General features: G+C 31.1%; 1 protein-coding gene across 2 annotated transcripts; it reads left to right on the forward strand.

The window, feature by feature from the left end:
• Positions 1-720: 720 nt before the first annotated feature.
• On the forward strand, positions 721-15566 carry LOC139498768 (acidic phospholipase A2 PA-1G-like). Of its 2 annotated transcripts, XM_071287308.1 has the most exons (7): positions 749-836; positions 5335-5369; positions 8093-8152; positions 13294-13389; positions 13999-14137; positions 14387-14496; positions 15255-15566. In XM_071287308.1, exons 4-7 carry the CDS (start codon positions 13359-13361, stop codon positions 15383-15385), a joined length of 411 nt encoding a protein of 136 aa, XP_071143409.1. In that variant the 5' UTR covers positions 749-836; positions 5335-5369; positions 8093-8152; positions 13294-13358; the 3' UTR covers positions 15386-15566. The 2 variants fall into 2 exon arrangements, with proteins under 2 accessions (XP_071143408.1, XP_071143409.1); XM_071287307.1 differs by lacking the exon at positions 5335-5369 and having other exon boundaries at positions 721-836.
• Positions 15567-16352: the final 786 nt, after the last annotated feature.

Genomic DNA, 16352 nt, shown 5'->3' on the forward strand with positions numbered 1-16352 from the left:
TGTAGGATGTATTAATACGCAACTACGATTGTCTTCCCACTGAATACCCAATCTAAAGAAATGCATCCTTATTTATTATTAAGGATGTATGATAACGCAGCCACGTTTGCCTTCCGACAGAGAACCATATTCTAAAGAAATGCATCCTTTTACTGTTTGTAATGTATAAATTCGCAGCCATGTCTGCCTTCCAATATAAACTCCAATTCTTGAAAAATGCACCAAAACTTCATTTTTAAGAAGTGCATCCTTTTTTACTCTGTGGGATGTATAATTGGTACAGGTATTGTCATAGTTTCCCACACTTCAAGTGCACACAATTATACAACAATCTGTAATATTGTTACAACAATCAAACGATGCACCGATAAAATTTGCAGTGAATAATGTTACAGCGAGAATATGCTAGAACAGAGTTTATTGCCCTTGCAATAAATAAAGGCAACAGTAGTATATCGCTGTTCAAAACTCATAAATCCATGGACAAAAAACAAAATCGGGGTAACAAACCAAAACCGAGGGACACGCATTAAATATAAGAGGAGAACAACGACATAACACTAAAATGTAACACACATAGACAAAATCCCACGAGAATAACAAATATAACATATATATATAACATATTATGGTTGATTTACCTTTAATAAATCTTTACGCTCTGAAAGACAGCATTGCGTATTTCGTTATTTCACCTACTTTACCTTAAGTTTTTAATGATAAGAATGAATATTTTGAAACACTCCGCTGCTCAAATGACATATTTTAAAATAACCTATAGATTATGGGAAACTTGTTTATGTACTTAAAATATTTTGACGGAATCCAAAATCTTGGTAAGTTAAATTATCTAAGTACTACATATTTTGTTATTAGTGTTTATAAATAGTTTTATGTACTATCATTAAAACACAAAATCAGAACACGGAAATCTGATGAAAAACTGTATTTTTTTATGTATCGGCCTACACCTGTCAATGATTTTCTTACATCAATTATTCATTGCATTTTATTCTTCTAAATTTTGATGAATTTTGTACATGGCATGTCATTGATAGGTTCTTGCTTTCCGAAATTAAATATCTTCGAATTTTTCTGTTTTTGTATTAAACGCTTTACAATTTAAATTGTAATTGTATTTTTTCTAGAAACATCATTCAATATTTGAAAATACAAATTATCTACTTTCTTTTTATTTTCGTTAGCATTACTAGGTACCTTCTGCAATGCGTGTAAGTCATATTTTTATACCCTGTTTGATGATATATATTCAGCTTCTAGTTAAATAAGCCAAACTGGCTTATAAACGTTTCGGTTAGGAAGTTCCTGCCTGATAAAGGGAAATGCAGACGTTTTGAAGGAAAAAAAATTGTAAAGCATTTATTTCATTTACTAGCACTGAATATATTTATATATAGCTACAACTGAAAATGTTATCCACTATGGTATGATAAGCACATAATGCATTGTAATGGTACTGACATAATTCATAATAAGCAAATTTATCTTTGATATATTCCCCCTTAATCAATTTATAAATTATATTATATAATTCCTAACATACAGTGTATTCACTGTGTATATTTCTGTCATTGTTAGTTTATTTTTCTTGTGTATCATTGTTCTATTTCTAATCGTTCGCATATTATCTGAATTTCTTATTATGTTTTACACATTTAATAGATTCCAACTAACTTCCAATAATTTTGCACTTTTGATTCTCGATTTCCATTTTAAAATCAGTAGTAACAAACTTTTACATCAAATAACAAATTTTAACATTTTTGTAATATAAAACATTTAGGTTCTTCTCGTTTGATCGCTCAGGTATTTCAATTTAAAATCCATTTATTTTGATAGATTTTTTTCATGTGTGGTTTATACTGTATCATGTGTATATTCTGTTAAAAATTATTATATATGCTTGCAAAGAGGGTAGCTTAAGCTCAGTTGTTATTATTTTTCTTCTTCTTCTTCTTCTTCTTCTTCTTCTTCTTCTTCTTCTTCTTCTTCTTCTTCTTCTTCTTCTTCTTCTTCTTCTTCTTCTTCTTCTTCTTCTTCTTCTTCTTCTTCTTCTTCTTCTTCTTCTTCTTCTTCTTCTTCTTCTTCTTCTTCTTCTTCTTCTTCCGCCACTTTAAAAAATGAACTTGTCCGCAGCGTTTCTCCAAAACCGCTGTCAGATTTACTTAGGGTTTCATAAAATGTTTGACTAATATGTCTAGGGAAGCCATTAATCTTTCGTTTGTGCATTGGGGTCTATTAAGGGGTATTTATTTTATTGGGGGGGGGGGGGCAGAAAGGAGGGAGGGGTTTACTATAGAACCCTATGGGATTTTATTTTTGAAAATTTTCAAATGAATATAACTTGAAAACTGTGAGAAACACACACAGTCTTCAGAAATTATCATAAGACAATAAAACAAAACACATGAAATAAAGGGGGAATCCCTGGGGGTCATCTCCAACCCCTTTAATTTGAAAATTTGCTATTGTCTTATAAACGGCGCAAATCCCCACCCCTAAACCATATATATGCTAGAATGGGAAGATAAAACAAATTAAATGATATAAAAGGGAAGTCCCTGGGGGTCCCCCACCCCGTTTTATTTGAGAATGTGCTATCATTTTGTAAACAGTCCTGATCCCCACCCCTAAACCATATATATTCTTGTAGGGGACAATAAAACAAATGAAATGAAATAAAAGAGCGGTTCCTAGGGGGTCACCCAGCCCCCTCTTATTTGAAAACTTGAAAACGGTCCATATTCTCACCTCTAAACCATATGTAATCTTGTATATCGACAATAAAACACATCTAATGAAATATAGGGAGAGTTCATAGGGGTAACCCCCACCCCGTTCAATTTGAGAATGTGATTTTATCTTGTAAACGGTACAGATCCCCAACCCTAAACCATATATATTCCTGTAGAGGACAGACAATAAAACAAAAGAAATAAAACAAAAGGGAAGTCCCTAGGGGGCACACCACCCCCTCTTGTTTGTAAACTTGTAAACGGTCTAGATCCCCACCCCTAAACCATATATATTCTTGTATAGGACAATTAAACAAATCAAATGCATATGGGACCATAGGAATGTTGAGTTATGGGAGCTTTGTTTTGGAGACTTTGTAACAGCATCCTGTTACAATTAATTCTTGTTGACATTAATATTATCAATTAATTATAGAAAAAAAGCGGATTCAACAAAAAATAATAAGGGATAAATAAATAAATAATATGGGAACCGAACAGAATTTATAAGCAAACTTTAAAGAAGTTTTCATTTAAAAAACAACGAATCCCTATAGTCTGTTCTTCGTCCGTACTTATGTCCAACAGTTAACAATCCTCGTCATACATACATAAATATACCCTAAGGTAAATCATGTTTCTGCTTATGATTTGTTAATTGGGTTTTCTTTTGTCACTTTCGTCATATATTTTAAAGATTTTTAAATCAAGATAGAGCTGTATTTGTATAGGTACTCTGCATACCATGAAAGATTGCATTTTCAACCGTTAAAACTCTAATATTGTATTACCTTATTCTTGCTATCTCCTACAAACTCTGCGACATAGGTGAATAAACAATACTGCTATAGGTTGTACCATGTATTGCATTACTGTTTGATAATTTTAAATATTGAATATTTGCCTCTCATTAGTAGCACTACAGGTTCATCCATGTTCACACATGGTTGGTTATTTTGCTTAACGATTTCTGTAAGTTATAAAGCTGCTGACGTGATAAAAAAGTATAAATCACAAAAATACTTGACAACAACTGTCATATTCCTGACTTGGTACAGGCATTTGTAATATGTTGAAAATGCTGGATTTTGTAGTATATGTACCAAGTCAGGAATGTGACAATTGTTGTCCATTCGTTTGATGTGTTTTATCATTTGATTTTGACATTTGATAAGGGATTTTTCGTTTTGAATTTTCCTCGAAGTTCAGGTTCTTTTTTTTTTTTATAATTTTACTTTTTGTCTATATGTGTGGTATTTGTCCTGCTCAATATAATCCAGAAACAAACACATTTTGTGTGCACAAATCTTATTTGGTTCTATTGAAAGGCTACTAATACAATACAATAATAAGTAGTTTTATAACACGACAGTTTTGAAATATATTGTCAATTTTTGCCAAAATTAATACTTACTAAACATATTGTTACATTTATGCACCAGGTTCAGATAACGAGAATCCCTTTCATTATTATTTGCAAATTATTTGTTTTTGATATGAATAGTGGGCGTTATTTAATTAACAAATATATTGCGTAATAGATAAAGGCAACAGTAGTATACCGATGTTCAAAACTCATAAATCGATAAAAAAAAAATCCGGGTCACAAACCAAAACCGAGGGAAACTTAAAGTAAATATAACAGGAGAATGATGACACAACATTTAAATGTAACACACACAGAAACGGACTTCGCATTAGACAAAATCCGATGAGAATAACAAATATAACATCAAAACCAATTACATGAATTTGGGATAGAAAAGTACCGTGACACGTCTTATAGTAATGTGAATTCACACCTAAATATAAGAGAAAACAAACGACACAACGGAAACACAACGTTGAAATGTAACACACACAGAATCATCTCATGAATAGGCAAATATCCACCTATCTGGTGTTGCAGTCTCATATCTATTTGATTAAGATAACTATCCTTTTGGTTTTTTGGGTTAATGGTGACCATAGTCTATACCAAAGACAACTCTAGGTGAAAGGGATATTTAGAAATATTCATATCAATAATCTTGAAAATTGTAACTGTAATTTCCTCTCAAATAAGGACACTGACGCAGTCTGCATACATATTACATATTTCATTATTTCATTGGATATTTCATAAAAGACAATCATATTTTAGAGGGTGTTTTTATTTATTTTTTAGGTTGGGGTGTTTTTTTGAGAGGGGGATACAAACATGAAAAAATGCAAGTTTAAGTGCACCTCTTTAATGGTTTGAGGAAAGTATGCAAGCATATTTTATTCTGTTTATCTATCAAAAGATTTTAAATAATGTTGCTTAGTAGTGTGTCAATTTCTATTTATATATATTAACATATACACCTGTGTGTTCCCCAGATTGTTTAAAGTATACTCTATCATAATGAGGATGTTGTAAATATTGAAATTTGTATTATAGTATTGTTAATGCATATGAAACAAACAGAGAATATATTTATTGTTCTAGACATGATAATAAAAGTATTTATTAATCGTGTATTAATCTAAGTATTTTAAAAATCATTTCCACATAGGTAAGGTAAGTTTTTTTCGATTTGGTTATTTTATTTTATAGGTATCACAAGCCCGGTAGCTGGAACTTCGTTACTGGTAAGAAATTACGAATCTCATTTTCTTGTCAAATTTTGCTGTTATAGAATTATAGAAACTTTATTCTCAGCATGGTTGAGTCTTTCTTTAACTCACGGGTTCTAACTGCACCTGATTACTTTCAGAATATATAAACGAATTTTTCAAATAAGACTTTTAATGTTACCTTCAATTTACAATGGATGTAAATTTTGAATGCATCATAAGTTACCTTTATTTGTCCTTTTCAAACGAAGAAACATATGATGCTTTCAAAAAAATTATTCTATTTATAGATTTAGGAGGTAGTCTTTCTGTCTCTTAGGTGCAAAAAGTACACGGATGTCGGTGAACCCAATTTAAGATTGAATGCAAGTGAAACAATTTCTTTAAAACGACGATTGTTTTTCAATTCTTCAAAAATAAAGTAGACATATGTTTCTAAATTAAATTATTATTCCGGTTGTCTGTGAACCAAATGTTTAATTAAATGCATGTCAAAAGATTTATTCAAAAGATGATATTTTTATTCTTTTAGAACATAAATTAAATGATTCACTAAAGTTTACTTTAAAAAAAAAGGCACCGATAACAAGAAAAAGAGAAAACATACACAGACAACAGGACTGGGAAAAAGAAAAGAAAAAACTGGAATCAGCATGACTCGGAATACTCTATTTCGGAACATGTCACCTGTTCCCAATCTTGCATCTGTTTAATTTGCCGCTATTGATATAATTTTTTATCAAAGAAGACTTTGTATGGTTCTAGACAATGCGAAAACAGAAAATTTATATCAAATATTGAAAGCTTTTGTATAATTATCTATTTATCTTTTTTATCTTTGTTCCTTTTTTTATATGTGTTCAAAATTTTATTTCATTATTATTGCATTAAATGTTTTATTGTTTAAAACCCCTATTAACTGCATTGATTGTTTTATGTTAAGCGCTTATGGTAATTTTAATTAGATAATGTGCTTTATAAATAATTTAAATAATAAATGATAATTAATAATAATAATAATAATAATAATAATATTATAATAATAATAATAATAATAATAATAATAATAATAATAATAATAACCACGTTTATTTCACATGTGAAATTATTGGTTTTTATTTCACTGGGAAATAAGTATAATTAATTGCAACCAATGTAATAAATACCGTTTAGATTTTAATATTTTTAAATTTAAACAAAATTGCACATTATTTTATTCGGATAGGGACAAAAAATGTTATCGTATAAAACATGAACGACTCCATATTACTGTATACCACCAACGTTTGTAAAGTAAGTGGTACGTCACAAAATGCAGTGACGGATCCATAATTATCATAAAAGAGGGAGGCACTGACTGCCTAAGAGGGGACCACCTCCATTAGTTCCCTAAATAACCAACAAAAGGTCTCCCTCCTGAGGAAGAAAACCTGCCCCTGAATCCGCCTTTGAGAAGTCCATGATGTCTTGATACACATTTCCTTCGTCATCAGATTCTTACCTTAGTAGGCCTAGATTTACCATCCAAAAATTTATCTTTTACAAACAAGGAATTTATAAGCAGTGATAACACTTTTGGAATGGTTGAGATGTGGTCACTAGGTTTCTATTCTAAGGTAACGACAATCCTTTCAAAGATGAACTTGCGGCAACATTACCACAAAGTGTAGTCGATGTTAATTGTCTCTTCGGACAGAGAATCTGTCGGGATATTTAGCTCTCCGCGGGAATCACAATTCTTCTTGTGTATTATGGCCACAATCGTATCCGTGTTATCATATGAGTTCTGACATATATGCTGTAAGTGTTTTGAATACCAAAGAATAAACACATAGACGTATATCTAATTTAAAAAAAAACACAGATAACTGTCTTATATATTGGCATTTTTTTGGATGATGGGCATACAGATTTGACAAGGGATGGCCAAAACTTCCGTTCTGTAAGGTTATCGATAGAAAGTAGTAAATCGATAACGGACCTCTAGAACAGCATTCTGTTGGACACAGATATTGTCACGGTATTCACACTCGCGTTGATAAATTAATCGAACATTATGTTAAGTACGGATTTCTGTTCATACAGACAGACATATGTGTTGATCAGAAGTATGACAACAATTTCCTTTTCTGCATGAGCTTTAATGTTTGGCAACACAAGATATCTGAACAAAAATCAAGTATTGAGACCTTACATGAGACAAACCACAGAAATATGCAGACCAGGGAATGTAGAAAATTAAATAGACGTATAATACACTATTAGAAAAAAATCACATAAATGCTGAGCTCCGAGGAAAATTCAAAAATGGAAAGCCTCTAATCAGAGTAGAGGTTGACCATGCCATCTGAAAAAGAAAAGAAAACACGCATTTAAGAGGACTGTGAACAAAGATTTTCTGCCTTTGTGTGAAGTCGGAAGACTTATTTACGTGATTATTTCATTTAACTATGTATCATAATTGGATTTATATTTTCATTTTGGGAAGACCCCTTATTTTTCGTTATATGTAATTGTAAGTCTAAGTGTAATCCTAGTTTCCATCAATGTCTACCAACCCCATATGGAAAAAACACGGTAATCAAAAGGTTGCTTTGTTACCAATCATATTCTTATTCATTTCGCAAAGGAGGTTTCATAGTACAAGATACTCTTATTGATAAAAACAAAAATCGGGGCAATATCATGTACTACCTCATGATAATTTATATATTAAACTTAATTATATTGCATTTTAGATGATTTGTATGAAATGGGTATAGATCCGGTACTTCTGATGGTCTAATGGATTTTGGCAGGTAAGTTGGATGGATGGGCTTTCTGTCCAGTTCCAGCATTTGTCCAGGATATAACAGTATTATGTATTATTTGTGCTATTTTTTATCCAAGTTTTTTTTTGTAATTATTTTATTTTTCAAGATGAAACATGTGAAATTACATAATACAGTATTAGACACAAGGTATAAAAAGTTAATTAGTACTTGTCAGATCGATTAAATCATAATGGTATAACAAGATATAAATATTACAATTGATTTTGTTAATTAAATGCTGCTTCTAACAATTGCCACTTCTGATCCATTTTTATTTTTTGTGTAGGGGTTAAGAAACATACAGAGTATTTTTCTATTGTAATCCAATACTTTAAATATTCTATCCCACCATATTTTGTGGGCAATACACTCTTACATCTACATTTGTATATATAGTATTTAAATAACAACAAGATATTATTAACTGTTTTACTGTTGACAGAATCCTCAGACACACCTAAAATCACCTCTTTTGCACTAAAAGGCAAGACGATTTCATAATTTCTAATCCAATCTATAATGGATAACCAGAAGTTTTGTGTTACATTACATTCCCAAAAAATGTGAAAAATATTTTCTTTAACTTCCGAACAAAATGTACATAGTTCAGTTTCTTTTAATTTACATTTATATAAAAAGGAATTACATGGTAAAATCCTATGAACAATCTTAAATTGAAAATTTTGTAAAAACGAATTTTTGGTTATAATGAAGGGCATGGAATAAATAGCATTCCAATCTTCAATCTGTAAATTTAAGTCTATTTCCCATTTGTTACGGGAAGAAAGAGATAATACTTTATTATCCTCCAGAAATAAATTATAGAAAAATTTACAAGACTTAGGTTCTTTTTTAACTTTATCTACTAATTTATTTTCAATATTATCAAGTTTAGAACTACCTACTATCCTACTTTTCCATATATTTGGAATAGCACTTAAAATACCATAAAACTCTACAAAATTAGTATTGAAATTATACTTTTTCGCAAATTCTTCATATGAGAATAATGTATTATTATCTGACACCAGATCATTGATGAAAAATATGCAATTTTCAATATATCTACCCTTCAAAATCATCTTGCCATCCATTTTGATGTTTGGATTTAGCCATATGGACTGGGACAGAATATCGGTGTTGTTTTCAACTTTCAGTTTATTTTTCAATTTTGAAAAATTAACCAGGATATCATGCCAAAAGGGATTGACTTTTTTTGCTAAATAAAGCAATTCTTCCTTACTTAAATGCAAAATTTTGTCCCCCCCAAATTTTTGTATATAACTAAGCAGCAACACTTTCCAAGGAGAGTAATTTTGGGGGTCTAGTAATTTATACAGCCAAGACATTTTAACGCTATAACAAAAATAGTAAATATTAGGCATCTTAATACCGCCATCACAGTGTTCGGACATAACCACTGTTCTTTTCACTTTATCTGGTTTTCCTTTCCATAAAAAATTGAAAAATATATTTTGAATCTCCTTCAAAACCCCATCTGGGGGGTTAGGGAGGACAGTCAGAACTTGAACCAGAATGGGAAGTGCTAAAGTTTTAATCACAACCACCCTCCCAATATATGTTAGTTCTCTATAAGCCCAAGTATTAAGAAGTGACTTGATACTGTTTATCTTGGCTGTAAAATTACATAGAGTCTTGTCCCTTTTAGCAAGCTCAAACCATATACCTAATAGTTTGAACCTCCCAGAAAGGTTCCAAACAAGATTTTTTTCTGGTAAAAGTTTTTCCATACTACCCTTTTTTGACCCAATCCATATGGCCTCAGTTTTGTCAACATTACACCTGAGTCCAGCACATTCTGAAAATTTATCAAACAAATTTAGACATTGATTTAGAGACTTTTGGTCACCATCCAGGACAAGGGAAGAATCATCAGCATATTGACTCAATAAAAATTCTGAGTCATTAATAGTTACTCCAGCAACATCAGGGTCATTTTTAATAGCTGCACTGAGTAGTTCCAAAACTAAAATAAATAGATAAGGAGACAGAGGATCCCCTTGACGAACCCCTCTTTTCAATGAAAAAAAATCTGAAATATATCCGTTGTTTAACACTGCACTAGAGGCATCACAGTAGCATGCCTTAATCCAACTTATAAATGTTTGGTCAAAGCCATAAAACTGCAAGGCCTCTAGTATAAAAGACCATTCAACCGTGTCGAAAGCTTTTTCAAAATCGACTAAAAGTAAAAGTCCAGGAATGTCGTCTTCCTCCATCTTTTCCATTAGATCATAAATAAATCTAGTACATTCACCTATGTACCTACCTTTAAGAAATCCTTTTTGTGTTTGACTTATTATATTTACCAGCACCTTTTTTAGTCTATTTGCTAAACTTGCTGTAGCTATCTTATAGTCTACACACAAAAGTGTGATAGGTCGCCAGTTCTTTAAATAAAACTTTGACTTACCCTCCTTTGGTATACAAGTAATGAGTCCCTGTCTTTGTGTGATTGAGAACTTTCCATATTCTAAAGCCTCATTTAAACATCTTACCAGTGGTATCTTAATATCATTCCAAAAGAATTTATAGAATTCAACAGTAAATCCATCTATACCAGGTGATTTGGAATTCTTCATAAGTTTAAGAGAGGACAGACATTCCTGCATTGTTAAAAGTCCCTCACAGGAACCCACCTCTTCCTCATTCGGTTTTGTAATAAAAGGATTATCATGTTGAAGAAATGTGTCCCTGTGAGTTTCAAGTAACAATGGTTTACAACTAGTATATAATTTTTTATAAAACTGTTTTTGCTCATTTCTAATAGAACTAGGATCTGTTATCTCAGTTTCGTCCTCCAAAATAAGTTTGGGAATAATTTTTTCTGTGTAATGTTTTTTTTCCAAATTACAAAAATAGTTACTTCATTTTTCCCCCTCTACTTGCCATCTTGCCTTAGCTCTTGTAATTATCCCTTTTACATTTTTTTCCCTCAATATTTTTAATTCTAGTTCCATCCCTTCCCTTTCTTGGTATACTGATGGCAAGTTATTCTCCAAAAGTTTTTCATCTAATAATGATATCTTATATAGTAAATCTTTTTCTTTTTTATTTCCTTCTTTTTTCTGGAAAGACGAAAAAGAGATAGCAGACCCACGGACTTTCATCTTAATCATATCCCATAAAAGCTGATAGCTTATATTAAACTGTTTATCCTCTGTCTCAATATCTATAGATGGATCAGACTCATATTCTTCAATGACAGTTTTGATATCCCCTTTTACTTTCTCAATAAATTCAGTTTCCCTTAAAAGACTGTTATTAAATTTCCATGTACCCTTCCCTCTTATCTGACTAGAAAACTTTAAATTAATCAATACAGGAGAATGATCCGATCTATAACTTATTCCTATATCTGATGAAACCACAAATGCTTCTATATCTGATGTAATCATGAAGTAGTCCAAACGACTTTGTTTGTGATTTGGACCCCGCCATGAGTACCTATTATCAAAAGGGTGCTGCTGGCGCCATATATCTAATAGATCTAGTTCATGCATTACCTCATGAATCTTGGCTTTTGACTGGGGGTTGTTTTCACTTCTATAATGTAATGTGTCCATGTCATAGTCTTGAACAACATTCCAATCTCCGGCTACTACAATTGACGAATTGCTGTAGCGGGATATTTTGTGTTTTATGTTCTCAAAAAAGACTGGGTCATCATTATTCGGTCCATATATAGCTGCCAAAGTTATACGGTAGTCCTGAATGGTGATATCTAATATAATAAAATTACCCATCAGGTCTATAGTTTCATCATGAATCTTGAATTCAAAAGTATTTTTGAAAAGAATAGCTACCCCTCTACTTTTACTAGAATAAGAACTAAATTTCCCCACATATCCCCATTCATGAAGCCATTGTTTTTCTTTTTCAGATGTGCTATGGGTGTCTACTAATATAGTTATATCATATAAGTCCTTATATTTTGTAAATATATCAATTTTTTTAACTGTTTCTGATAAACCCCTACAGTTTACGCTACCAATAGTTATAGTCGACATAATATAATAAAGTGGTTAAAAATGAGTAGCATAAATAATATAAATACGTGTATCTACAAGCACAATATATCAAAGCAGCATTAACAAAACATACACACATGCGTCTATAATACGTAAAAGTTGTTTCACAATGTTTCAATTTTTTACTTAAAGTTACCCCCAACCCCCAAAGACTTTTTGTCGAAAGCACCATGCTATGAATAGAATGAGCATTACTTTTGTGCTAAAGTAGAAACAAAAAAATATATCATAAAAGTTCTGTAAATTTCCAATTTTTTTTTTTTCAATTTGCATGTTTTAAATTTTAAATTTGTGTATTGTTTGTCTAAAGGACAAACAAATAAAAATGAATTAATAATATTAACATCGTGAAAAGAAATAACTGAAGAAAAAAGTAAATAACGAAAAAGAAACAACACAGAATATTTAACAACACATAAACATGATAAACTTGTATTCACACAATGTAAACAAAACACATATAAATATATATACACACAAGTTATTAATTTATTCAATGATGATGGATGTCATAATATTGCAGATTACTAGAAGAATGCACATATCTTTGTCTTCATGAGCGATATGTATTGAATTCATTATCTTCATTGAAACGTTTTGTTCGTTTAACGGAGTTTGTGATATGGGGGTTTAATCTAATTTAGGAGCAGATAAACCCATTTTGACACTGCACAAGTATGAAGGAAAATTACAAAGCACTTTAGAAAAAAAACGAGCAAAGGTAACCAAACTTCTGGATGGACCCACACCAACTTAAAACTATAAAAGTAGAGTCAAAACGTGTTCTATATTATGGAAGTTTAGCTAAGGTATCCACAGGTATGCGGTGATTGCATGGGTTAAATAAACAAACGTGTGCCACATTCTGAATGTGCTTACCTTAAATCAAGGGGATGTATTTTGTTTGTTGTTTTACACTTTAATCAGGATGTTGGTTTTCTTGTTCGTATCGTCCTACATTTTGGAATGTTGAGGTATAAAATAGCTTTCTATGTGTAATAGATTATCAATCATCTTTAAAGACGACTCTAAATGTGCTTCATTTAACTACAAAACATTTTTTTCTGCCTTTAGTTGTATGCATAGCAGCCATAGGAAATCCAAATACATTGTTATGGACGTCTGATGGGGAAAATGCAATGGATACAAATCAAGATTTGCGTTTACCAGGTAATACCATTTTGTGCAATTCAGTAAAGAGAGAAATATTTACTCTAATTTACGTACATTTAAACAAACAAGATATGTTATTACATTTTACTTAAGTAAAAAAAACATCAGATAAGTCTTGGAACGTATTATACAATGAGCAAGATGTTTTCATTTATTCCGCATTTTGTAATGTCGGCTACTGTAATAGCTGATTATGCGGAGTGAATGAAAATAATCGTTGAACCTCGTACAGTAACCTTAAATGATTAACTTTCACGTCATTTTACACTGTAGTGAAAAGTAAAATTACAAAAATAGTGAATTCCGAGGACAATTCAAAACGGTAGTCCCTAATAAAATGGCAAAATCAAATGATAAAACACATCAAACAAATGGACAACAACTGTCATATTCCTGACTTCGTAAAGGCATTTTTAAATGTAGAAAATGGTGGATTGCATACTAAATAAAACATATATGCCTTTTCAAAGTACCAATTTCAATATAAACGGAAATCAGTCTGTTCAATGTGTTATGTAGAATACAACAAAAAACTATGTATGCATTTTGCCACTTATTCTACAGTAAGCTTATGTTGAACGATTATATAATCTATTCATTTTGTAGATGATCTCAAAAGTATTTATCGAATTCACTTTATACTCAAAACTAAGTCGGATAATGTTTATTTTGCCGATGATTTAAACAATTATGGATGTTGGTGTGCACAAAACGGAACTAGCTATCCTGTTGACGAATTAGACAGGTACTTATTTTATCTTTTTATATTCGATATTATTGGAACTACATCTTCCCATCGTGAATTTCATTGACGTTTTATTCTGGGCTCAGAAAACCCTTAACAAATTATAACCAATAACGTTATGGTGCAATAGCAGGATAATTTAAGCAAATAACGACGAAATAGTTATCAAAGGTATCAAATGGCAAAATCAAAACTTTATAAGACTTTAACATTTAAGTGATTCCTTAAAATGCAGCTTTTTTTCTGTAGATGCTGTTTAAAGCACCAGATGTGCCTTAAAGAGATATTATCAAAAGGTTGTCCATTATCATCTAGATACTACTCCTATGAGCAGTGCTTTGGCTTAATATTTAAATGTAGTAAGTACAAATATTTACATCTTGTTATATAATCTTAATGCATATTAAGCAAAAAAGCCGCGAGTGGACTAGAAATGTTTAACGCAAAATTAAGTATCATGAAAAATAAGTTGGTTTACAAATTATTTTACATTCCGTATCAAGTCTCCTCAGTTTATCCGGACAATAATGTTAAGGTCCATGTTTACGATGCTTTTCATAAATTAGTGGTTTTAAAACATAACAAAAAACGGGTCCTATACTGAGACAAAAAATAGAACCTTATGTAGTAAACACCCTCACTTGATTATAGTCGCATAACATTCCATTTTATTGACAAAGTTATGTAAACAAAACAACCAGAACAATTCAAAACGGAAAGTCCCTTATCAAAAGGCAAAATCAAATGATAAAACACATCAAACGAATGGACAACAACTGTCATATTCCTGACTTGGTACATGCATTTTCAAATGTAACGAAACACAAAAGTCACATAGACAAAGCACATTTAATTTAACAAAAATGAAAGACAAGAATTCAAAAATGTACCATAACACAATGACGGGATATATAAGTAAAAATTCACGTCATATGTCGAAAAGAAACACAAAAGACATATATTAATATTAGTACAACGCACAAAAATTTACACGTCATGGCAAAATCTCAATTTAATATGTAAAAAGTTGATCCCTTTAGATATCATCTCACTTGACTGTTACTCTTTTTTATCTTAGACACCTGAATTAATATGCATCTATATCATTATTATTCAGCTGATAGTGAGCAGTGCAAACACAAATTCTGTACGTGTGATATCGAGGCAGCAAACTGTTTGTCAAATAAGAAATTTCTCTATAATCAACGATGGAAGAAAGGAAAGAAAGATTACTGTATCAAAACATAAATTAACGAACATCTAAATCGAACAATGGAAAACAATAATTACTAACTCTGGTGCTCTGTGGTACAGACGTGTCTTTCTTTTTTAAATCATTCTCATTTTTTCGAGTTACGAATGTTGCGATTGTTGTCTTTGTTCTGAATGCTACAGATTCATTTATATTTATAAATATATACAATTATAGTGTTTACAATTTTATTCTTTTGAATAGATTTTGGTTTTCTTATCTAAAAGCGAGAAGATATTAAGGGGGCATAACAAATAGATGGGAATGAATCCTACTCTAATATCTGCACCCGCTTTTTTGCTAATGGCGTGCCAAAGTATGGTGACCAAACGCATATAATTAATCTCATCATCTAGGCGAGTGTTGAATTTTATAATGATAAGTGGAACACATCGAGGGCATTCATGTCAACGACTATCCATCACAGTCAATGAAATCATGATTGTATTTTCGAAGCAATGAAATATGATTAACGCAATTGACCTCACTTTGGGTTTGTCACTTTATTTACTTCTTTTCAACGTTGGTATTGGGTTTTGGATTTTTTTTTCTTGCGCATCACTGAATAAAAATCAATAGAGGAAATGCGCAACGTTTACACATAAATGTTTACTATTAACAATTTTACCTATAATACAAAGAGGCATACTTTTCAAATATGTTATATTAAGTTAAAAAGATATGAAAAAGCATAATTCCTAATACAAATCAATGGCCACTTGTGTTTCGGTTCATTTTTTGTACTCTGATATTATTTGTTTGGTCTTCTGCAATACCAAAGGTCATTTAGCAAACATTTCTGGGAATTCGCATCAAGAGCGATAACCTTTTATAAAGCATATATGCACAAATATTTAAAAAAAAGTAATAATGTCGTTAATTTCACTTCTGTCAGTATTCTATTTGAAATTGATTTGAATTCTTTTCATTTGGTAGATATGATTTTTATTTAAGTAGTGTCTG

This window comes from Mytilus edulis, chromosome 12 (assembly GCF_963676685.1).
Source record: "Mytilus edulis chromosome 12, xbMytEdul2.2, whole genome shotgun sequence".
Classification (NCBI taxonomy): domain Eukaryota; kingdom Metazoa; phylum Mollusca; class Bivalvia; order Mytilida; family Mytilidae; genus Mytilus; species Mytilus edulis.

Coding starts and splice junctions, on each gene's coding strand:
- LOC139498768 (XM_071287307.1), top strand. CDS start 13,359: ATGGATACAAATCAAGATTTGCGTTTACCAG. Junction 13,390..13,998: donor TCAAGATTTGCGTTTACCAG/GTAATACCATTT, acceptor TTCATTTTGTAG/ATGATCTCAAAAGTATTTAT. Junction 14,138..14,386: donor CCTGTTGACGAATTAGACAG/GTACTTATTTTA, acceptor TTTTTTCTGTAG/ATGCTGTTTAAAGCACCAGA.